Raw genomic sequence first — 26,901 nt, forward strand, 5'->3', positions numbered from 1 at the left:
ACAACGGTACCACAAACACCCAGACCCAATACAACAGAGAGACATAATGAACTTTTACTACATCGACTGCGCCGGGAATCGGACCCGGGACCTCAGAGTGACGTACCCATGAAAACACACACACATACACACTAGGCCACGGAGGTCGTCAAAAAATATTTAAAAAGAAAATAACTTAACTATATAATAAATTACTAGTAAAGCCAAAATTTTATAAATATTAATTTATTTATATTTTTCATACAAAGTTCATACAACATATTTTTAAAACGAGTATAGGAATAAAAAGGTTCAAGTACTTACTTGTAAGTTGGATTGTCGTGTGAGTTAGATAGTTATATAGACGGTGCCTGTATGAACAACACAAAGATAATTCGATGCAGCTGAGCACTGTTGTTATCAAAAGTCTCTTCAAGATCTTCAAAGCTGTGAACTGAGTTCTGATAAAGTGTTTCTTAAACTTGCGGCGGCTATATCGGACGTCCACAAAGGTTATATTGCAAAAGTGCCCTCTGTATTCCCTTAATCGCATATTACAATTGAACAAAAATCGACATGAAATTACTTGCATATATTTATATGACTACAGTTATTTTTGATATTGCCTATTTAAAGCTCTTCAAAATATCGATAAATAAGGCATAGTACACAATAGAAGAGTTTATTAATGATAAAACAGGGTGGATTTCAATGCAAGATGTAATTATAAATATAATACATAAATGAAGTTTTTTTACGTGTAACGTGTATTTTTTCATATCTTCATCATTTCAATAATTAAAAGGGTTGAAAAGAGCCACTGCTAAGTTTCTTGCATGTTCTTTTCGGTAGAATGTATTTCCGAACTAGTTTTCGGTGGGACATTTACTTTTAATTTAACTGTATATAATGACAATTCAAAAATGATTTTATGAATGAAAGACATGAAAAAAGATTATTTTTTTGTTTTATTTACCGATCCAGGGTTCCAGGATTTATGGAATGCAGTTTTATAAACTAGGCCTTATTAGGACGATGATATTGATATAGGGAGAAGCAAGGTTGTTACTGTAGAAATAAGCATAAAAATAAGCAATGACTGATGCATATTTAGAGCACGCTGTAGTATTTTCAACCGACTTCCAAAAGGAGGAGGTTATCAATTCGTCTGTATTCTTTTTTTTTTTTTTTTTTTTTTTTTTTTTATGTTTGTTACCTCATAACTTTTCACTGGTTGGACCGATTTTGATAATTTTTTTTTTGTTTGAAAGGTAGTGCTTCCCGTGGGGTCCCATTTTTTTTATTTTTTTTTCCGATGATGGTATCCATGTGAAAACGACATAAGTATTAAATTTGCGTTATGTATATGCGCGACAAATAGGTGAATAACTGAAAATCACGTTAACCAATTTTGATAATTCTTTTTTTATTATAAAATATATACTTCAAGGGTAATTTGGTGAAAGTTTGGTAAGGTTCTGAGCACAGGATCCATGACAAAGTAACGGAACGGAAGGGAACGGAACAATTCTGAGGAGCACGTTAGCGATACTCGGTCTAATCTTTTATTTATAGGTTATTTGGATATTTGAGTCACCTTCCATAATGTGGTTATGTTTATGTAATTATCATAGTCGAATATTATAATCAACTAGCTACCCACCCCGGTTTCGCACGGGTGCAATACTGATACTAAATATACTACAGAATTTGTTTATATACGACATCACATCGCAAACTTCTAAAATTATCAGTGTTTCTTTACTATATTGTTCATGTATTATATACACAAACCTTCCCCTTGAATCACACTATCTTTTAATAAAAACCGCATCCAAATCCGTTGCGTAGATTTAAAGATATAGGGACAGAGAAAGCGACGTTGTTTTATACTATGTATTGATGGAACTCCTATACGGCTCGCAGTTAGGGTGCGATATGGGGCAGAATTTCTTACTATCTTTAATCAAATTTTGTGTATGTGATGTGATGTCATATGATGTACGAAATATAGTTGGTCTTTTTCAAAGTTTTTTTGCTGAGTTCGATTACAGCTCTTACAGATTGCAGCTTCGAGGGATCCTTGTAGTTCACGCCGCGTGACGTATTAAATCCGCATTTTCGAAAGTCTATTTTTGCTTTATTCGCAAGTTTCCTTTGAAATTGTCCTCGAAGTAGTTTCTGACTCATATAAACGGAACGCTTAATCTATCCATATTAAAAAAAAATAGTTAGTCAACATCAGCTTCACTTAAAATCAAAAAATAAATAAAATTTTAACAAAAAGAAAAACCGACTTCAAACAAAACACTATTTTAAAACAAATGAATATGCACGAAAAAGTAATAAAAATAATTGCGTATTCAACATATTTTTTAGAGTCTTCCTAAGTTAAATGAAATGAAAAATGTCTAATATTTTTCATTTCATTTAACTTATATTATATCATGTAGTTATAATTATTGTTATATTTGGAGTCGGTGTCAGCCAATAAAACCCTACAATATATCTATCAAAAAACAATACGAGAATACTTTGACAAATATGTTTTTTACAAATTACCTTTTACACAATAATATACTGGATCAATCAAGGGGCTCGTATCGCTTCTTTCTTTTGATTGTTGGGGCAAGGGCACCGTGGCTGACACCGGCTCCAAATATACCAATAACTATAACTACATGATATAATCGTTAATCGACTTTTAAGTAGTCTAATATTTTTCATTTCATTTAACTTAGGAAGACTCTAAAAAATATGTTGAATACGCAATTATTTTTATTACTTTTTCGTGCATATTCATTTGTTTTAAAATAGTGTTTTGTTTGAAGTCGGTTTTTCTTTTTGTTAAAATTTTATCTTTACATGCGATCTGTATTCCAGATGAGGCGTAAATTTATAAACCATAATAATAATAGTATAATGCTCTATTATGTGGAAACGTCCTCCACTGTCGATGGATCTGCAATTATTCACGTATTTGAATAAGATAAAAAATTATAATAACACGAATTATGATAGCTATATTATTAACATCAATCAGGTAGCAACCCCTGAAATAAATAAATGTTTATTCATTTTAAGAATATATATTAATCATTTCATAAATGTAAAATTATGCGATTAAGGTGATTTTTATCTACTCAATAGCCGATTTTAATTAAACTTTAATACAAGCACATCACTTATCAAATCAAATTTCAGCAAACAAACCTAAAACTAAGTTTAAATTGTACAACTATCTAACATAAACTATAACGAGAAATGTTTCAAATTAGTGATGTTTGTAGTTTTGGATATTAGTTAAAAGGTAAACATAAATTAAATTAACTATTTGTCACATTTCGAATACCAGAATGTTAATATTGCGTGACTTTGTGTATGGCGCCCGGCGGAAGCAGCCGAGCTCTTTCGTGAGCTTTCGGTGCATAAATTACTTTCAATTCATCCGCCGAGTTTGTGTTCAAACGTCCCTCATCAAACAAATAATTTGTCAGCGCCATTAATATTAATGCATCGTTAACATTAAGAAATCGCTACTGTTTTAGTAATGGAGGCGATTGTTATGACTCATAATGCTATGCCTTGTGGTAGTTTCAGTCAGACCTAAAGGTCGCCACGGTAGGGTGAGCTCAGCGAATTATGTAATTGAACACTCTGAAGTTATCATTAGTCATATCCGTCTGAAAGCGTCCCACTACTGGGCTACTTTCTCAACTTTTAAAGAGCAGTTTTAGATCTCGTTCTATATGCGAACCACCTGGGCTCATCTTTTGTTATCTCATATTTAACCTTAGTTTCAGGTTACAAAAAACAGGATTGAAAGCGTACCTTCAGTAGAAAGTCATTTCTTGTTTGCACAAAACTTCTTTGTCATAATTCATTTTATTTTTATTAATAATGTGTATACATTAAAAAACGGAGTCAGTTTACGCATAAATAATAATGCATCCTATATTGCAACCATTTTATTAGCTTAAAAGCTTTAATTACATAATGTATGAACATGAAAATGCTTTTACGTTTTCGTAATATCACTAAATACTGAAACAGTGTTTTATTCAGTGATGATATTACCTTGGACGTAGCGACTTATTTATAACAATGTGAAAACAAATTAATTAATTATATTTGATTTAATTCTTAAAAATATCGATTGAAATTAAATTATCGTATTTATTCAACGTCGACCGCAATACAGCTCAGAGAACATCACTATAATTAAAGGGGAATTAGTAACAAATTATTGCTGATGTCGGTGGGGTACAATGGCCAGGGAGGGACGCCTCTCATTAGTGTACGCTAAGCCCACGTTGCCTCGACCCAGTAGACTTGCATTATTCATGCAGGCATATTGCATCGTTGCATCTATGTATTATTAAAGTACATTTTTTATCAGACCAAACAAATGACAGGCTGTCGTGTTTAAATTGCTCACATACAGATTCTGCTGCACTTTTTGCTCGTTGGTAATTACGACTGATAAAACGGAATGTACATTATTTTAGTATCATTATTTTTTATACGGCGAAACTGGGCAGCATGATGCGATATGCAATTATGAATAATTATTTAAAGCCGATTTTATTTAGAATGTACGATGTGGGAGATTTATATGATTTTTATGAATAAAATACCAGTCTTTTTTAAAATGTTATATGAATGGATTAGTTTTGAAATATTTGCTAACCACTTTTCAATTTCCGCATGCTTAACGCCCGTGGTTTCAAATTAATTGTTATTTTTTTTTCTATTGATTGATCTTGGTGAAGATGGACCTGAGATCCAGAGTAGATTGGAGGATTGGCAACGGAAACTGGAGAATGTTGGCTTGAAAATCAGTAGAACGAAAACTGAATACATGTTCTGCGATTTCGGCGGTCTCTCCAGTCCTGAAGCCATAGCGCTTGATGGAGCAGCTCTTCCAGTCTGCTCCGACTTCCGATATCTCGGTTCACTCATCCAAGGCGATGGCGAAATAGATCAAACGGTGAAGCACAGGATTAACACAGGATGGATGAAATGGCGGCAGGTTACGGGAACAATTTGTGACCCCCGTATTCCCCTTAAACTTAAGGGGAAGAGCTATAAGACCATGATCAGACCTGCTGTCCTATATGGATCTGAGTGTTGGGCTACAAAAGAGATGACTGAAAAACAATTGCATGTTGCGGAGATGAGAATGCTGAGAGGAATGTGTGGTGTTACGCGAATGGATAGAGTAAGGAATGAGTACATAAGAGGAAGTTTGAAAGTGACACCGATAGCCGAGAAGTTATGTGGAAGGTGGCTATCATGGTATGGGCGTGTAATGCGGAGGAATGAGGGACATATTGTGAGGAAGGCCTTGAGAATGAATGTGGATGGATATAGAGGTAGAGGACGACCAAGAAAACGATGGATGGACTGTGTTAAAGACGATATGGTTAGAAAGAATGTTACTTGTGAGATGACGTCTGACAGAGAAGTATGGAAGGAGAAAACATGCTGCGCCGACCCCAAATAAAATTGGGAAAAGGGCAGGAGGATGGATGGATTGATCACCTTTATTAATATCGAATGTACATTGCAAGCATTGACTATCATCATTTAATAGTATACAACAAAGTCGCTTACCGCTGTCTGTCACTGTGTATGATCTTTAAAATTACGCAACGGATTTTGATGCGGTTTTTTTAATAAATAGATAAATTGATTCGAGAAACAGAATTTTGTATATAATATATGGACAATATATTAAGGACACTGATCATTTTAGAAGATTCTATCGTGATGTCGTATATAAACATATATTTTATAATATATTTGTTAACAATATTTTATCCGTGGGAAGCCGGCGGGTTATAATTAGATATTTGTTTGAATTGTTTATATATAGGTGCTTCTGTTACAAAGGGATTCTTACGAACCTCCTTACTAATAAATAATGTATAAGTTTTATAGTTTATGTAATGCCATGAATTCTTCTTTGTAAGAGTAAGCTTTTAAGTTTGTGTGTGTGAGTAAGTTTGAATCTAACTACTATACAACTTTGATAATAAGAACATGAGTATTCACGACCAATGGAACAATGAATATTCATATTAATATATTTATTTATGGAAGTGAATTTAAAACTTACTTTTTTCTTACTCTCCGACTTCCTTACTGTTTTTTCGAGTTCGTTAGTCATTGTACGTTCTACTGAATGAGTCTTAAATTCAAAATTCATAATCTCAATTTTTGTTTTTTAAATTTTTTACAAACTTTCATTCCCAATTTAGCCTTTGGGGGATGCTTTTTTGAAAGCGTTGTAAAATCTGTCTTTTACTCATAAGCATAACACTATACATGGAAATGTATACATCTTAGTTTTGAAAATAACGAACTTCCGTACAAACATTACATCCTAAACTTAACTCTCTTAGTGAATTTTGAAAAACGCTTATAAAACTTAGAAAAACAGTTACGAAAGCATTTGTCTGAACTCAATTAATTCAGACGCCTAAATACTGATTTTCATATTATTAAAAATCAATAAAATGACGAATGTTCATAAACTATTATGTTTATATACTATCATTCTCCACTTTAGCCTCTTTAGAGATGAATTATTATTGTCTTCCTTGGTACTTGCAACATTTGTTAACTAATTTCTTAGCAAAATATCATACTATTTAACCATTTAAACTGCGTTTTTTTCTGTCATTTTTTTTTCTCTCCATTAGAACAAATTTTTGGTCCAAATAAATTAAATCATTTTCGTATTCGATTTAACACAAATCTTACTGTAATTTTGACATTAGCGTAGCTGAATATGTAATGTTTAAAAATTAATTAAGCATTTTTTAATCTACTTATAATTTCTTTTCGAACTTCAATATAAATACTCAAAGAAACCAATTACTTTGCTAGCTTTAGTATTTAAAATATTATTAAATATTTTTATATGAATTGTTATAGAAAATAACAGGCTTCAGTTAAATCTTAACAGGTTTTAAAATTAGAATCACGATGAAATATACATATCAGACACAGAATAAACAGTGAACATGCAGTAGTAATTAGTCTATACCTCGGATGCCTTTTCAAATCCAACTTGGAAGCAGAATTATTGTACACCTTTTCGGGATGCGGAACACGGTTGCGGACTGCAATATTTTTTTATTCATTATTCACACATTACTATTACTGGGAAATCCATTTTTTATAAAAAAGTTACAAGAATTTTCTTTTTTAATATCGGATATTTTTTCAATATATATTCTATAACATAATTGTTTTAGTATTTAATTATAATAAATTTTCGTTTTAAGTTATGAATACTTGAATATAAACATACCCAAACTTACCTTTTACCTAAAACTGCTACTGCAATTCGATCCGACATTCAGGTAAAAAAAATTTACCTCGTGCTATTATCAATGAAAAACATATTAATTTGTTCGACGATTTATTCCTCTATCTTTTATTTAATCAGTTAACAGATTTATTCTTCGATTATCTTACTGAACTGGCAAAAAATATACGTAATACTTTGATAAATAATATAGTCTAACATTCTTGATTAGATGGAGTACCTTTATAATGAAAGGATTTTTGAAGGGGCTGTGGTTTCTGTGTTTACTTCCGCATAGCCACAAGCTCACAAATTCCTATCCTTGAAAAACATTAATACAGGTATATATATAGAAAATTAACGTTACATAGCTTAATAGTAAACAGTTCAGGAGATAGCACTTCATTTACATGTAGTTGTATGCCAAATTACGCAATAACTTAAAGTACGTCTTCTGTATGTAACTGAAATGTTTAAGTGGTTCTTAATCGAGGCTGTTATGTAGATTTAATAGGGTTAGCACTGCTAAGTTATTAAAGTAGTGAATTTGCGGTTACATTTCATTTTGTGTTTATCGACAAAAGTTCGTAAGCAAATTTTCATGATTTGGAACAGTTCAACCCTACTTTGGGTCGTCCATACTCCATATATTAGTTAATTATGTAAAAATAGATTATCCACAAAGTGGCTGTTGAATATAAATAGATTTTCATATTGATTTGATTTGCTGAGTTATAATCATGTAGAATAATAAGTGAGGTAATTACCAAGGAAAATGTAACTTTGCAATAAGAAAATATGTAATTAAATTTATTTATTCAAGCTTTGACTTTCAGAGAAATCATCATTCAATATTGTACTAGCTTTGTGATATTGACATTGTTATACTTTATTAAAATAACTATATTTTGATCTTATCGATTTTATTAAATTAAAGATGAAGAGTCAAGTATTTCCCTTAAAACATAGACCTAGCGAAATTTTTCGGGTTTCGGTTACGAAACATTTATTCTTAGTATTTTATAAATTTTAATACTTCATGATTTATAATTTAAGAAGCTCCATGCTTCATTGAATTACAGTAAACATACATCAATTTAAAGCCTTATTCATATAAATATACGAGTTGGTGAAAATTAGATTAACGTAACAAACTAACAAAAGTGATAAGGATTACGCTTATAGTTATTTAATTAACAAATCATGTAAACACGAGCCTCAATTTATTCGTTTCGTTGTTTTAGGGGAATTTTACATCAAAACCAAAGGCGGTACGGAGAAGCTATCAAAAGTTTCGAAAGGGCAATTTATTTTCGACCTTCCATGGCTTGTAAGTATAAATAATGTAATGTACGTTTTTTATTTATCAAAATATTTGATTTAGGACTTCATTTGGCTAAATTGACTGTTTAATTTTTGATATATTTATCAATTATAATATAATTTTTAGTGGCATATGTGAATCTCGGTACTTCATTAATGGCGGATGGGCGGCTGGCTGAAGCGGCAAGTGCGCTCCGTGCTGGAGCACGCGCTGACGGCGTGCGCGTGCGGGACAGGCGCGAGCACGAAGCGGCCCGCGTATCTGCATTGGTTCAACTGGCATCTCTACATACGCAGAGAGGACACTGGCACAAAGCGCTCTCAGCTTACAAGGATGCTCTGCAAATATTACCCGACACGAATGCGCCGATAGTCGGCTGGACGCGACACGTATGTTCTATTGAAATCTTTGTTCTGGCTCGAAGCCAGAAAATTTTACGGCTATTTTAATATAACAACAGTTCTAGTACAAAGCTTAATTAGCGTTTTAAAGTCTTCCAGATTCATATTGTATGAAGCATTTGATTTTCTTTTTGTTACCTAGAACGTGCTGTCAATGGCGAGTGAAATATATATGCAGTTGCATCAATGGCCGCAGGCTGAACACAGCATTCTATCCGCGTTGGCTCTGGCTCCGAATCATGTGGAAACATACATCACTCTCGCACAGATGCTGGCTAGAAATGTGAGCGTTGTTGTATATTAATTAATTTTGAAATAACATTCAACATTTCTCTTGAAATATCAAATCAATATCAGATTAACTTACTTGATTAAAAATTGAACGAATCAGATTAAAGTAAAAAATGTTACATTGATCAGCGTTTTAATGTTTGAAGTTTAGATAAAAATAATTCGCATATAATAATAAATTTCGTTCATTATTAGGTTATATATAATTTAATTAATATTAAACAGGAAAGCAGAAGTACGGAGGCAGAACTTTGGTTCAAAAAAGCACTCTCATTAGCACCTACAGACCCATTAGTTCGAGACAAGTTTGGTAAGAATTATTATCATTAAAGTAAAGTATATTTAATGAATTAATAACTTCGTTACTTAGTTAGGTATTTGCTTTGCTAATAATGGTATGAAATATACGTTAATGTTCTTTAATATTTATACAACGTTTAAGTAAAAGTAAATGAATAGTAGCTTATTCCAAAAGGACCCATGCGTTGGTGGACATGAAGCAGATTTTCATTCCGTACAAGTAATTACCCCACGATGTGTTTGTTCACACGTTGAGTACGAGATTAATTATATGCATAAATTATTTAGATTAGTCTCATATCCAGTGCTTACATGGATTTGGAGCTACAATGTATAAATATTTAAAGGTAGATAGTGATTCCGGTACATTATAAATAAAGTCGACAGTAAGGGTTTATTTAAAAAATAATTGTTTGTTAATTAGGCATGTTTTTGAGATCGCAACGACGACTACGCGAGTCCGCCGAGCAGTTTGTAGAGGCGGCTCGACTGTCACCGAAGGACAGTGTACGCGCTGCGTCGGCGGCACGTGCGTTGAGAGATGCGCGACGTTGCCGCTCAGCGGAGCGGTGGTACGCCCGCGCCGTAGAATTAAGTCCAGAGGTAGGTATAATTGATAATTTTTCGTTTGTCATTTGTTATTTTTTAGAATCTGTTGCTGTATTTTAGTTTAATGAAAATGTATATGAAACAAATAAAAGGAGAAACAAAATCAAAATTATATGATTCCATTTTTATTAATAGAATTATCTGCTACGTGGTCGACTAGGTTTTAAAGCTCCTATGCATCCAACAAATTAAAAAGTGAGGTTGTCTGTTTTTTAATTTTTAATATCATCTAGAGTTTGAATGTTGGTAGTACTGGTAGTAAAGACTTTAAGACTTGTGTCTTCTGCCTCAGAAATAACATTTGTAATAAGCTCGTACGCTTAAATTCTTTCGTGTCTATTAGATTCACGTTCTATTGGATAATAAGAATATAGGGTAAATATATAGAATGTACACTTGTGTTTGCGAATACGTTTGTATACTACATTGTGTACCTTTAGAAGATTCGTTGCAGCCGAAATCGAGCAAGAGGATATCATCATTATGTACTCAAAACAGACTATATAGTTTTCAAACAATATTCCGTACTTACTTTTCAAACAATATTTCGTCTCTGCATTGCCTAAAATTAAAAAATTATAACAAAGAGTAGCCTTGTTACTATAGGAAAGATTATACTAAAACCTAGCGAATATTCTTAAGTATTAGAATCTTTTTTTAACTTGCATTGCCTATAGACAAATTACCATATATTTTCATCCCTAGCGCTGAAATGTAGTTTTGATAAAAAAATAATTAAAAAAAAATAAACGTTGTGAAAAGGCGAACTATTAAACAAAACTTTGATCCCCAATTTCCCACTTTTGAGGAATAAGTATTCAAGAACTCCGTAACAACTACCCTAATAATAAATATACCTAACCAAAACACCCGTTTCCATATTTCAAACATTGCAAAAAGTGAACTTTGTACTTTATCTTGGGTGAAAAATTAAGAAAAAGGAAAACAATAAACATTGAGTAATCAAGTTTTCAAATATTAAGTTGTTGCTGACTTATGCCTAATCTTCGATTACCATATTTTATACACTTTAAATGACAAAAACACACATTTTCCATACAAATTGTCATCCTAATTTTCTTCTTTTTTTTTAGTTAGGTGAATTGACAAAAAAATCGTATCATCGATCATTTCGTTAATATACCCAATTCAAAATATGAATTTTCCAAATTCTATCAACACAAAATAAACATTATCTATACAAGCTTTCAAACGCTATTTAATCCCCTCAGGAGATTAAATGGGGGATGAAAGTTTCTATAAGGAATTCATGTGTAAAATTTTATACGGTTAGACCAACCGGCTTAGGCCATACGTTGTATGTCAGTATATAGCCATTTTTTACATGTCCTATTGAATTTGCAATCCAACGTTTTTATACTATACATTATTGTGGCTGACAACCATGTGGCAACGTGACAACCACAAATGTGACAACCACAAATTTTTCTAGTTCGCCCACGGCTTCACTCGTTTTTTAGGGGGTTTATTACTACACAACCAACAAGTTAATATACACAATGTCTTTATAAATTTTAGCTTATGTGTGATTATTTTGTATAAGATATATTATTGTAATGTTTTTTTTAATCTTTTCATCATCAATCAATCATTGATCGTCTATACATACAAACTTTCGGCGATTAAGATTTGGACGTTTACTTTAAATAATATTGTAATTCTTAATCTTGATATAATCTGTTATTAATATTTTCGGTATTATCAAAAAGTTATAATCTGACTAAACAATTTCGAACGATATTCAATTGTTTTTTGAACTCTTCTATTATAAAAATAAGCAACCTTGTTATAATGTATGATTTATTACAGGATGCAGAATATCACTCGAATCTGGGTGCAATCTTGCATCTTAATGGGAAATACGTGGCAGCCGCCACTTCATATCGACGGGCTTTGCAGTTGAAGCCTAATGATGAAATCACTATTACAAATTTAAAACGAGTGCGAACACTAATGAGCAATCAACGAAAGAAATAAATATAACATGTTATATATCCTTCGAATATATTACAACGTGAAATATAGGATGTCAATTGCCAAAACGTAGACTATATTTATTTTGTGAAATATATTTTGTGTTATTTTGTCCTGACATTTTTATGAATATGTTTTATTATTGAGAAAATCTATGTCTTATGTATACTCATCTTTGATTATAATCAGATAAGTCTGTACGTAAGCAGATGTGCGGAACAGAAATACCAGAAAATATCTTATTTATTTTATTATTTCCAATCTTAATTGTATTATATATTTTTGTGAATATAGTTGTATCGTTTGCTTGCTATTACTATGTTGTTAAAATTTTTCTTACTCTGTGATAATTTTTGGTGATGTTATATAAGTAAATACGCTTCTTAACAAAACGATGTTTTGTGTGAAATATCATTATTGATTTATTTTATTATTCTTTTACATATAGAAGTGGATATATCGAAACCTTTAATCTTAATTTAACAACTATTTTAAATAAAAAAGCCGGTATGCAATATTACAATGATTGAGTATGAGCATACCTTTACGATGATTTAAAAAGTTCAATGACCACTTCAGAATTTCTAAACATTTTTTTTTTATCTGAAACTTTTGCGGTAAATATGTACCTATAATATTGGAAAAAATTAATTGCCAAATACGTTGTACCTTTAAATATATTAACCGTAAAAGTTTCTATGGAATAGAATCGGGTCCCTATATGATATACTAAAGCATATATATACCATATAAGTGTTAAGAAACTGTATATCAAAAAGGAATAATAATAATTAGACATAATACTCAATTAAATCAATAATCTCCGTAAAAACGAAATAAATGCACCAAGGGATTTCAATTTTATTAATATGCATAATTTTTATCTTTACTTCCGATACATTTTATCTTGAGGTACTAAACTAAACAACGCTATAGATAGTAGTTAGAATTGTAAATAGACAGATAATGTGACAATTTTATACGCCTGAAATAAAGTATTTTAATGAGGGATTAATTAATTCGACTGTTTCCTAATTACTGTCAATCAATCTTGTTAAGAATTTGTTTTGTCTTCCAATACGATTTGTTTTTGGTTAATCATTAATTTAAATAATGAACATAAGATTTTATGTCAAAGACGAGTGTGTACTTTATTTTATTATAATGTAATTGTATATAAAATTTATTTGCGCAATCAACATATTGCTTAGAAAAAAAGTCATCGAGTAATTATTTAACAATGTTGCTTAATATAATGAAGATACTACGTTTTTTATATGTTACTTTTAATAACTAAAAGAAATATTTAATTTAATTATAAGTTTCGTGTATTGTCAATAAAACAATGATCATGAACAATGAGTTATACTATTTCTGCTAAATTTGACTAATCATTTTTTCCGGGTCAATTTGTATTACTTAATTAATTCTCGTATTCACAAACTATATTTGTCAATGTTTAAGTGACGTTATGCATTTCTCTTAGCGTTTATTGTAATCCGTTTCGTTCACAAACAATACTCAAGTTATCCTATCCTTTGGCTAATCGTACGCACATATTCATACCGATCTACCATTGGTCCATTTGCGTTGCATGTTCCCTGTTGTATTGGTTTGACAGCCGTTGTTGGGTATGAAGCAATTTATTAGTCTGGTAAATTTTTATTTATTCAAGCATTTTTATTGTAATCGCGAATATTATGCGATCGAGCGCATTGTGAGACTTTAAAGTATAGTTTTTGAATATGGGCCTGGAATAAATGCAATTTTTATTTGTATTGTGTGTTTTCTTATTTTACATGAAGTCTGAAACATATCTATTTCAAGTTTACTTATAGATAATCGACAGAATGATTGTTAATTCGTATTATAAATGTAAAATAAAATTGTTGTAAATAAATGGTGTTAAAGTTATTGTCATACATAGCTGATAAAGTTTAAATATTGATCTCTAATAATTCTATTTTTTGTCATTTTCTTCTCACACCTGTGACAATAAATATAAATTACGCTTTTTAGTAATAGATGAATGCCAAATGAAATTTTTTTCTCTGAATTTTCGTTCATAAAATGCAAATAATGTCGTTTAAACCTACTATCTTTGAAAATCGATGCGATATAAAATTTTATTTATGTCTAAACATTTTTCAAACATTTCATCTATCCGAATACCGAAAAAAAACCTATTCTGTTGTAAAAGCAAAACAGTTACTTTTTTCGAAATCAAACGTGGAAGTAAAATAGTAATTTTCAAATAATAATAGACAAAAACTAATATTACAATTATGTATTTTATATTATCGTCTTTGTTAAAGAAATTACATTGCGTATGACGGTTTTAAATAAATTAGTCTAAAACGTTTCGAATATAATTATTGATTGTTACGATTCGATGTTTGAAAAATGTATTTATTATATATTTGTTCGCTATTTAATTATTTAAATTTAATAAATGCGAAGCAAATAACGAAATAGCTTCCAAATTAAGTATTTAGAATGAATGACTAAAAAAGTCGAAGACTTATTATTCGTTTTAAATAGACAATAATAAAAGTGCTTAAACCAATCTTCTTTTTTTAAATATCGTTTCATAAAAAACGTTTTAATTTTAAGAAATAATTCTTGATTTTTTTTCTTCGCATATACAAAATAATTGGTAAATTAATAACTTATGTCGCAATCTATGTACTATTATCTATTCAGTCAGTTAATATTTTGTATATTATCTATTATGTAATGTAAGGTTTATATATTACATGAACGATTTATTGAGGAATTGTAACCATTATTGTTTTTATACTAGTTATGTATATTCATGGTGTTATGCAAGTGAAACTGCGATTCCCAAAGTGATATTATATGTTGGTAATTTTGTAAATAAAAGCTTCAATATTTTATATGTTGTTATTATTTCATAAAAACATAATTTTCGATCAGATTATTTATTAATTATAAAGCAATAAAGATAACGTTAAATTCTCTGTTTCATGAATATCGATTAAGCCGACCGTTATAACAAGTATTCGCCTAATGATTGTAGTTATTGATAATATAATCATTATTAATATTGAAAATATATGGAAACATTTATATTTTGCATGTTTTGAATACAATATGACTCTTCCAAAAACAGATAATTCTTTGATAATCTGTGGTATGAGCGCCTGTTTATGGTCAGACTATCATGAATTAAGTAAGAATTTCGAAATATAATAATTAATATCTAATTATGAAGGTTTTGAACATGAACATGGATGAATGTAGAGGAAGGGGACGACAAATTAAACAATGGATGGACTGTGTGTGTGTGTGTGTGTGTGTGTGTGTGTGTGTGTTTGTGTGTGTGAAAGATAATATGACTGGAAATAATGTTACTTGTGAGATGACGTCAGACAGGGGGGTATGGAAGACGAAGAGATGTTGCGCCGACCCCAAGTAAATTAGGCTAAAGGAGAATGATGATGTAATTGTGAAAAAATATAGATTTTGAATCTGAATACGTTTCATACAAATAATAAATGCGTTATAAATGCCGTTAAGAATAAACGAGCCGATTGGTAAGTGGAACAACAGTTTACGATACAAAATTGTTATACATATTGCAACGACGTTATGATAACTTACATACGATAACTGAGAAGCTTATTCAAAATAAAGTCCAATAGTTTCCAGCTCATTAAAATGTAAGATAATGCTTCTATTTCAAACAATGTGGATGTCAATCACGATACGAAATAAAAACAATCAATCAAAAAAGAACGCTCGTGCTAAGACGGCGTAGGGGGTAGCTAGAGGTGGTAGGGGAGAACCTTTTCTTTTAAAATTTAAATAAACCCTCGAGGTGTAATCTATTCAACAACAAAGACGTAATCAAAAACGGTTGACAATCGGCTGAGTTATCGCTTTACTTACAAAAACAAATGCTTTATAGCGAATTCGTTCATATCAAATCCATAAAAAGTTTACATCAATCAGGTGCCAGTAACTAAGAGTGAACTTAAGTTTAAATTATCTATTTAAACACGAATGGCTACAATAGACGAATTATATAAACAAAGATTCCTGGTACCATTGAATTTCCGTGTGCCTAATTGGTGTTACATCTCGTGTTCGACAATCAATGTGATAAAGCCTGCATCATGTGTCGACTTTCTCCTCAAAGGAGAGAAGGCCTAAGCCTTATACTAGTAGCGGCACATGTACATACCCATGTACCTACATGATCATATTTCTTTTTCACTTTACTAGAACAACGTTGCTCTTAGTACATTGATTCCATTTATTCCTGTGTGTACCTATCATTTAATATAATATTTACTAAGTTTTAAATAAACATAACTTACTGCAGTAATATTACTGAATATTTATGTTTTCATCCGTTTGCGTCAACATTAATTTAATGTTATGTCAGTGCATTAAACAATATATATTTTATATGATATTTTGAGCTTCTATATATTTTTTATAAAGAAGAGCATTCTGTTTATATTTTTTATATACCAAGAATTCTGTGAAGTATTACGACTTCCGAGATTTTCTTCGCGATTAGGAACATTAACGCCAGACCATGTTCGAGTTTTTTGGTATTTTTTTGCCGTATGATGTCAAATACGCAACCATGAAAAGACGCATGGAATAAGTTGGAAAAAGGCACTTAGCTTACACAATGTCGATTTTCTTTGTAGACGCGTCCTGTCTGATGCTCTATAGTAATATTCCTCAAATACATTATTTTTCACGGTTCGCGCTCTCCCTATTGCCATTTGCTTCACTCGTTTTTTTTTAAGTCCAAAAAGGTTTTTTATTGTATATATTTATATAAATATATATTTTCCTAATGTGCGACATTAAGAAAACTTTTTTCAAAAGGATTTTAACACATTGACGATGTTTTTGGAACTTTGTCACAGTTATATTGTTATAGAAAATATAATAATAACATAGTTTAGTATGATAAATAGTCTTAATTTAAAATTTTATCATGCAAGATGTAATATCAAGAATATTCGGTTAAGTGATATGGTATTTAAATACACATAAAATAGTTATGAGATACGTTGATATTATAGTGTCTAGATATTACTTTTACTATGATTCACTTTAAGAATGATTTGTAAAAAAATAATGTAAAAACAATTTTTTATAATTAATATACTGGAACAACTTTAGCGTCTTCTCATAATAAGAAATAAATATTTGTGACTTTGATCAATTCTTAGTTTTAATATTTTGTAAATAATATTTAGGACATTACGACGTTCGTAATACACTTTCCTCAACTCCTCATTTTGTCTTAGAAACACTTAGCTGTTCTATCAGATTGTCGTAATTATTATTTATTTTAATTAGAACACAAATTGCTATATTATTAGACTTCAATATTTCTATTGTATTAAATCATCTAAATATACGATAGTAATTTAATTGAATCTAAATTACTTACGGTAGGAGTTATATGGGTTAAGCCACCTGCAACTTGAAATAGGCAGGTAGCCAATATTTTAAAGCAGAAGCCGACTAAGGTCTAAAACCGATAGATGTCCTAGCTTAATTCTCCGACTAATGCTACTAATTTATTCCCTTTATTCTATTAACTACATTTGAGGATAATCAGAAACAAAAGCCTAACTTATTTCTAAAACAAAATCCTTTCCCATTTTGCTCAGACTGAAATATACTGGAACTGGGTCACTTGTGATAAGTATTCAGGATAAAATATAGTTAGGCTAGAAACAAATTTAACTCATCGTAATTAAATAGTAATAAGTTATGGTCAATATGCAATCCTCTAATGTACTTATACTTTTTAAGTAATATTGTCCGAGTAATGAAACAGTGCTAAGGCATGGTCAATTTGCGATCCACCAATGCACCTAAAACTTATAAGGCCTATATTTAGTGTAATGAAATGGCACCAAGACACTGGGAATATGCGATCCATTAATGTCCTTAAACTTTTATGATCTATCATTATTTATGGACAGAAAAGTTAGAACATATATTTAATACACTGAAACTTGATTATATGCAGAAATGTTTATGCCAGTTATGAAAGCAATGAGTGAAAGTTTATCGCGATTAGGACATGATTGTATTAAGAATGATAAGTATTTAATATGAGTATTGATTGATGGAAAAAGGAAGTATGAGTATCAGAGCAAAGGTCAAGATAGAATATGTGAAATCTTATAACCATAAAATGGATGCGAGTGCTCAAGACGGTGGAATAATATGACATTCTGTGGCGATCCCAGGCAAGTAGTATGAAATTTTTTGTAAAATTGATATAGTTCAATATGAATTTTATAATAAATTAGAACTAAATAAATTTAAGGTCAATTGCTTGATTCTACAGTAAATTAAGTAGTAAAGAAACAAATTGATTAGACAACATCAGTATACTCATAGCTATGACTGAAGAAGTTGCAAAGATTGACTCTGCCAATAAGTCTTTAAAAATTTTTACACCTCCCTTGATTGACATCAATTATGATATTATTTTTTGAAATTAATTTCAAAATTATAAGCAACTAGTTGCCGCCCGCGGCTTCGCTCGCGTTTAGGGGTTGATTGTCATATGTTAGGCAAAAAAGTAGCGTATGTCCTTCCCTGGAGTTCAAGTTTGCTTCACACCAGATCTCATCAATGTGGTTCATTGATTTAGTCGTGAAGTAGCTCAGATAGGCAGACAGAGTTACTTTTACATTTATAATATTAAGTATAGATCAACGTACCAAATTATTCCACAACTTTATTTGTCAATACTCTTTTTGAAAGCACTCTTCGGAATTACGTATTAGAGCTAATGTATAAAGAGACATTAAGCCCTGAAGATTACATTGGAGGGATATAAACACATGCTATTAAATAATAGATCAAAATCTGTTATATTCGTGAAATAAATCGTTGATAATTATTTATATAAATATGATTGATAATACAAATTTAATGATTACATATTTAAATTAAAAGTGTAATTACAGTATAGATCATGACCGCGTGGAAGCAGAAATTTCAATAATAACTTTAATTAAAGCATTCGATGTTTATTAATAAGCAATGGATATTCAGATTGAACATATGAAATATTAATTCAGTGGTATTCAATTCCTTTCACGGTTTTTTCCTAAAGTTTTTTTTTATATTGTATTAGTACACTTGATGAGAAATATGGTAATACTAATGATAAGTGGCTTCCTCTTTAAATATCAGATTGGAAGTTTTACAATTCTTTATTGTTACAATATAGCCTTACCAATCCTTGATTGACCAAAATATTATGCAACTTATGCCTATATTAGACTCACTTACTCAGACATCAAACCATAATACAGCAAAACAAAACAAAACTAAGTATTACTGTATAGTATTCATATATACGATATTTGACTCATGTCTGTAACAACACTGATTAATTTTCAAAGCGAAACACAGCAACAGAAAGTATTGTAGCTTACCCGCAGAATAAGTGATGGGTAAGTTGTGTTTCCAGAGGAATCTTTACAAAGCCCTACCGGCAATCGTATAAACAATGGAAACAAATCTCTAGTTGAACTTTTATAAAAACAAAGCCAGTGGTTCTGTATAGTAAGCAACAAGTACGCGAATGAAGTCACGATTTACATTGAAAAGAAACATAGAAGCTTGACACTGCTTGGTAGTACGGCGTGACACAAGTTCATTAATATTAATCGTCGCGGCAAAACCGAGCGGCCACCGCGTTCACTTCATGCATAATTTCAGTTCTTCTTATTCTGAAAATTTTAATCGCGGGACTTATTTAACATTGCAACTTTGAGCAAACAAGCGACGCGAATGTACTGTATAAATGTAATTATGAAATAATAATACACGTAACAGTCTGAAAATTCTGAACCGACATTAATTTCGACAGACATAATAAAAACAGATTTAAATATTTTTTTTGTTTTCATATTTAAACATAATTTTAAAAACAAAAATGTTAATGAACTTTCAGAGATCAAGAAACGAACCTAAGTCAAGTTTTCTTCCTCGATTCCACTTTTGGAGGTCGATTTTTTTATTTAAATGAGACCATCTTTGATGTATCAAAAAGTCGGCACACGACCGGCAAAGGTGTAAAGAATATTAAAAAAAAAATGTTGAATCTATAATCACCTTATTCTTTGAGGTCAGCTAAAACACGCTTTAACTAAAAAGTAAAAATAATCTTCGAGTATAACTTTAACGATCGTGAGGTACTTGTAGTCTGAAAGAAGATTAAGAATTAAGTTGCAAATTCTAGTAATTACATTTATGATTTCATAGGTATTAAAAATATAGAAATATATAATATTTGTAAAATTATTATTTAGTCCATCGTTAAATATACTAAACTAGTGGACGCTTACAGCTACAACGTATGTTAGGGGGGAAGATCTGGTTCTCATTTATTAGGTATAAAAAATAGCCTACGATATAAATGGGATAGGAAGCAATACCTAAATTTAAACAAATTTGTAAAAGATGTGAGCGCAAACAGACAATCAGAAAGACAATGTTACTTTCACATATAAAATATCAACTATATATTATGAAAATATTTTGAGCAATTCAAAAAAACATAACAAATTGGTATTATTAAAATTCACTGTTAATGATACATCAGTTTAAATCATATTAAATTGCCCTTTTTCTGATAACTAACTTCCATCACATTATTAGTTAAGTAATCAAATATACTTTGATTTTGATTAAAACCTTCACTACAGCATTTTTGCTGAGCGCATTACTACTTTTTACAGGAATACAAGCAATTGTCTTCGTATTTATATTTGGCTATACACTAAGTCACTGCAAGAGAAAAAGTTTCACTTAGCATGAGATCAAAGAATTTGCATACTCCGTCTTTTAATAACACATTTTCTATTATCATTATTATTAAAAAAAATACAAGCGAATTGATAACTTCCTCCTTTTTGAAGTCGGTTGATAAAAACAATTGTACTGATAAATACTACTACGTCCATAAATTTGCGTGAATAAATAACCGTTCATTTAGAATGAATTTATTTGTTATTGTAATGAAATTAACTCTTAGAAACTCAACCTCGTGTATTTATGTATAAGTAAAATAAATAAATTTCACAAATAGAACCATTATTACAAGTAACAGACAGTAAGGAACTCATTCAGCGTACTGCTTGAACGCAGATTGGATAAATGCAGCAGATCATCATCAGCTGCAGGCATGTTTCCTCGCGATGTTTTCCTTTATGAGCACGAGATGTGTTATAAACACAAATTAAGTACATCAAATGCAATTATTATTGTTTGAACTCACAATCTTCAGTTAAGATTCAACTCAACTAATGACTGGGCTATCACGGCGCAAGCGATAAATACAGATAATTTATCCAAAAAACAATATATATTTAAACCAGTCCTCTAATTAATGTTAATGAGCGATATCGAATATAATGTTACTCATGACTTTATGCCTATCACGTCAATTGCAAAGCGCAACTTATGACTAATAAGACTGTGCATTATTTGTTACGAGTTTTATGTATGTATATTGTTCCTCCAGTAGTATTGCTAATCCAGTAGTGTTTTCAGTTGAGCTTTTTAAACCTAACCATTCCCTAATTCATAGATAGGTAAGTTCATATTCGTCTTAGCATAATATTGTTAATTTTACTAATTAAAGGTTACGAATATATGAATAATAATATGAAATTTGAAGGTTCTGGATAATTACAAACATGTAGGTACTTAGCTTGTTTAATACAAATTAAGTACATGTTTGCTCAGGTTGCAATTATTCGACAAAATTCTACCAGATGTATTTTTACCAATTCCTTTCATTACTTAACACTGGAAGCGCATTGAATAATGTTATTACGCGGCGAATTTGTAGGTTTAAACAATACTTGGCAAGCGATGAAAAATTATGCAATTACGGCCGAAACAGCATAATTAGGAGGGTGTGATGACCTTACTGTCTGCGTCCTTCTCGTTGTAACCGATTTCAAAAATAAGTTGTTATATCACACGATGTCTACGCCGATTTTAAGCCGTTTATAATTATATTTTTTTATTTGAGTTTACGTCAAATTTAGATAATTTCAAAGAGCTTGTAAGGCCCTAGACATGTATCATTTTTACATTAAGTCTCTTTTAGATATTTTAATGAAATTATATGTAAGTTTTAATTAATCTGCCCTAAAATGAAAAAAGATAACTTCATTCAAAATAACATGCACGTCTCGTACAAATTATATTTTTCTATACAAAGCAGTCTAGTTTGCCTAATGACTAGGTTATCGGTTAATAACGAGGTCAAAGCATTGAAGGCAAAATTTAGACTGTTTTTTTGTTTACGAACTCTCAGTTTACAAACTCTCACTTTACAATTTTAGCAGTTAGGAAGCTTCTAAAATTTAAATATTAAAATCTAATTAATTATACTTTGTTTAAGTAAGCTTTTACAAGCACATTTAAATAACTTTACGGGAATTAATTTAATATTATGATACCACAGGTTTCGGAAGAATATTATACCGTGAAGAGTACTTTTTCTTCTACTTCAATCTCTTGACTGTTGACTGAGACTACAGTGGAAAAAAAAATATTTTTTTCTGACACTTAAATTATATAGGTATAGTAATCAAACATAGTTAAGTTTTAACATATCAACATAAAAATCAACTACTACTAATTCGGCGCTTTTTTATCTATTTATGAAACTAGTAGTCGCAGCTTTACTCGCATTTTAGGGTATTGGTTGTTAGGCAAAAGTAGCCTAACAGAAAGGACTTCTTGGAGTTCAAGTTTGCTTCATACCAAATTTCAACAAATTGTGTTCGGCGGTTTGGTAATGAAAGAGCGACAGACGTTTCACGACAGAGAGTTTATATAGATATCGATTATGTTTTTTTTTTTTTTTTTTTTTTTATGTATTTATTAATTAACATAATTTTTATTCAGAGACATAAGAATTAACAACATTAAATGCTTAAATATATATATATACAAATATGAACTAAAACTAGTTACTGTATAAATCTTGACCGCGTGGAATGGTGGCAAGAATGCTAGCAGCATTTCCCCGTTGAATCGCAATTCCGATCCTCTGGGCAAAAAACGAACCAGCCCTCCTGTCACCAGTGGAGGCAATGAGGCGAGGTGTTATACTTTTGATGAAGCTTTTTGCTTTTATTATTTAATTATTTAAAAATTATTAAAAAAATATTATTATGTCTTGAAATGCGATGGAAATGATTAAGAATTATTATTATAAATTTTAATATATTTTTTATGAAAATTGTATTGTAAATTATTAAACATCCGTATTAAAAAATCCGAGTCCAAAGTTTTTCGAACGATCATGAGAATTATTAATAAAGTAACTAATTGGAGATTCCTTCATGTCTCTTATATTTTAGAGAATTGAATATATTACCTTGGAGTTATGAAAATTGTAAAAAAATCCTAAGCTGTCCAAGTTAAAACCTGTTACACAAAATAATTTATTTATTTATTTATTTATTTATTTTATAGGATCACCAACAGAAATGACAATAGTATTACAAATTTTATATAGTTAACAATTGAACACACTTGATAATTGTATTTCTTTTTATAGGTAATCACAGCATGCACTAAATATATTGAACATTAGTAATTATCACAAGATTGTTTCTTTGGATCAATTATATAATTAAATTATTTAATTAATAAAAATTATGAAATTGAATTATTTAACAGTTTTATAACAATATCAATTGTAATCATTTAAATGAACATATTAAATGCAAAATAAATTAAATAAACATTTTTTAAGTTAATTTTGAGTTAATAACAATAATTAATAATTTTAGTTTCAATAATTTATATTGTTTTTTAAGAAACTCAACAAATTTGATTTAAAAATAGCCAAATTATTACAAGTAATATCTAGGTTATAGATCTTCGAGGAGAGATCGTTATATGTGCGTGCTAGTCTAGCTGGTGGTGGTGATAATGAAGAAGATTACTTGTTACGTTAATCAATTTTTGCATGATTACATTTAATTTGGTTTTATAATAATTATGCGTGTACCTTACTTACTGCGTACAAAACAGAATGATAAATAAATAAACAAGGAATACAAAAACATTTGATATAATATTCAGTAACGATTATAATTTGTTTATGCAACTTTAGGCGGCAATCGTTTGTAATTTAAGATTTCATTGTAACAAATGAAAATCTGAAAGGGACGATGTGAAACTTCACTACTACTTTTGTAATTGCTTCAGAAGTTAGGAAATGAAAAGACCCTGGGGCTTGCGGGTTGAAATAACGGAACCGTTATGGAAGCAAGAGAAATTCTATATCAATAATACAATTATTGCGATTTATATGAACATTTAATTATATATTTGTTTTTACAATCGTAATTTCAATTATATGATGAATTTTTATAATATATATAAAGTAAGTTTAATTTCCATATGATAAGGAAGAGTTTCATAAAAGCTTAGTCGAATAGGTAAACATATATTTGATCAATTTGCAGATCTGATATATGTATTAACTGGTAATAGTATATATGTAGTAATATATTGCAATGATTTTATTTGCTACTAAGCAAGAGATGAAACATAAGCACAACTAAAACATATGCTCATTTAGTAGTGTTATAATCTGGGTTTAAATTTGCAATCTTCGAATAAGGTTAACGTTTTGTAAGCCCTAGACCACATTTCTAATTATGAAACGAATGAAACAAAATCCAAGTATAATCCTCTTGAAAGCCTTTCCAATCTTGAATAATATTTTCAAGAGCGAAATAAATTAAAGATTTTCGCAATCACTGCCCATTCTTTTCCTTTTTCTTGACTTAAGAATTTCTCCAATCATCGAAAATATGAGTGGAATCTAAATGACCTCAAGACCAGTGAGAGCCGGTAAATGAGTTGCGCCATAAACCTTATTTTTTGGGTAGCAATAATAAAACACAAACGTTGACTGGGGTAAATAAATTATTCGTGCCAATCCTGACGTAACATTACAATTGAAAACAAACAACTTTGTTTGTTTTCGGTGAATTTTGCAAAAAGTTTTTCATTATCGTAGTTGTCTTAATATTAAACAAAAAAGCCCCGTACCTCTCTATAAAAAACATTTAATTATTTTGTACAAGAATTCGTAGTGTTAACCTGCAAAGAGAAGGTTAACACTACGAATTCTTCACCAGTCAACCGAAGATGCCATACCTTTGTAATGTATGCTTTTCTACAGAGCATTTTGATCTATGCAGTTTTTCCTGTTAGTTATCTATATTTTCAATCATAATCAACATACGAAAACATACATTTTTAAAGTACATAGGCAGTCTTTAATATAAATAATTGCTTATCCGTAACCGTTATGTAGTCTTGGTTCTCGGTCGTAAATTTTCACATTTTTTCAGGCCTGTAACCGCGAGATGTGATCCTGAATTCAAATGAGTAAAATTAGTAATAATTTTCGTCCAGTCGCAAATACTTTAATGAGTATTTAAGAAAGATATTTTAGAGGTATATTTTTATGGAAATTCATTTCAAATTCCAACTATGTAAAACGATTCTATTATAGTTATTAATTTAGCGTAATATAATTTAGAGGTTTTATTACTTGTATCGAGTACAATTTAAATTCGCACTTGAAATAATATGATATTCGCAATTATCAAGGAGCGGATAGCAAGGTACTATTGAAATAAATCAAGTACGAGGCGGAGTACCTTAAGATATATTAAAATTAATATCGGATTTCTACGTTAACTACCGAGTTTTATGACGTTTCTTCTCGGTCGATTCTACATCCCCAACTGATGGTGAATTAACATTAGATAAAATTATGTACGATTATTATTAAATTTATACAATCCTTTCAATTTTAATATCTTAATTACTGCTTAAAGATGATACAAATGTTTTACGATTAGTGTCTTACCATCTACGGGAGATACTGCGTTCATTGGTTATATATTCGTACCGATACATTTATTAAAAAAAATAATCATAAATATATAATATTTATATTGTTTTATATTTACAATTAAATATATTCTTCAATACGATATAAATTACATGTTATTTGAATATATTTTTCATTATCTTAATAAATCCGTTATTTAATTAACTATATAAATTATTGTTGTTGTTGTCGATTGCATTTAAATAAATAATGTACAGTGCCTATAATAAAATGAAAAGGTATAAACTAAACCAAAAACAGTCTTATTTAAAATAATCAAGTTGTATAAAATACATACAATTCGAACGGTAAATGGTATATCTGATTCGCGAGGGTGAAATCCCCCAGTGCCTACCACGAGACAACTTTTTTGAGTCGCTATTTAATGAGCTCTGTGCCTCTGTGATTTGCGCAGTCAGAAAGTATAAATTAAGGTTATATGATTCTTTTTAATCGCTTTTTTATTAATATTATAAAAAAATGTAAATAATAATATAAATTCGAATTTACCAAATAATAAAATAAACTTTAATGTAAATACATATAACCTGAATATTGAAAGTCAACAGATTGTAACTTTTGTATATTGTAAGCTCTCGATTGATAATACAGAACAGATATTTTATACAAAGTCTAACGGTATCTGTTGTAATCTTCGATCATTCGAAAATGACCTCTTGGACCCCGTTGAAATAATAAGGTAAATTTAATAAAA

At 30.1% G+C, this 26,901-nt stretch overlaps 1 protein-coding gene across 1 annotated transcript in view; it reads left to right on the plus strand.

The window, feature by feature from the left end:
- Positions 1-15,114, plus strand: part of LOC124532139 (protein O-mannosyl-transferase TMTC1-like) — a 116,781-nt gene extending 101,667 nt beyond the window's left edge. The window contains exons 6-11 of the mRNA XM_047106852.1: positions 8,542-8,627; positions 8,748-9,010; positions 9,165-9,305; positions 9,539-9,623; positions 10,038-10,216; positions 12,053-15,114. Coding sequence (XP_046962808.1) covers positions 8,542-8,627; positions 8,748-9,010; positions 9,165-9,305; positions 9,539-9,623; positions 10,038-10,216; positions 12,053-12,220 — 922 coding nt within the window. The 3' untranslated portion in view covers positions 12,221-15,114. The remainder of the gene's footprint in view (positions 1-8,541; positions 8,628-8,747; positions 9,011-9,164; positions 9,306-9,538; positions 9,624-10,037; positions 10,217-12,052) is intronic.
- Positions 15,115-26,901: the final 11,787 nt, after the last annotated feature.

The sequence above is a fragment of the Vanessa cardui genome, chromosome 8 (genome assembly GCF_905220365.1).
Source record: "Vanessa cardui chromosome 8, ilVanCard2.1, whole genome shotgun sequence".
Classification (NCBI taxonomy): Eukaryota; Metazoa; Arthropoda; class Insecta; order Lepidoptera; family Nymphalidae; genus Vanessa; species Vanessa cardui.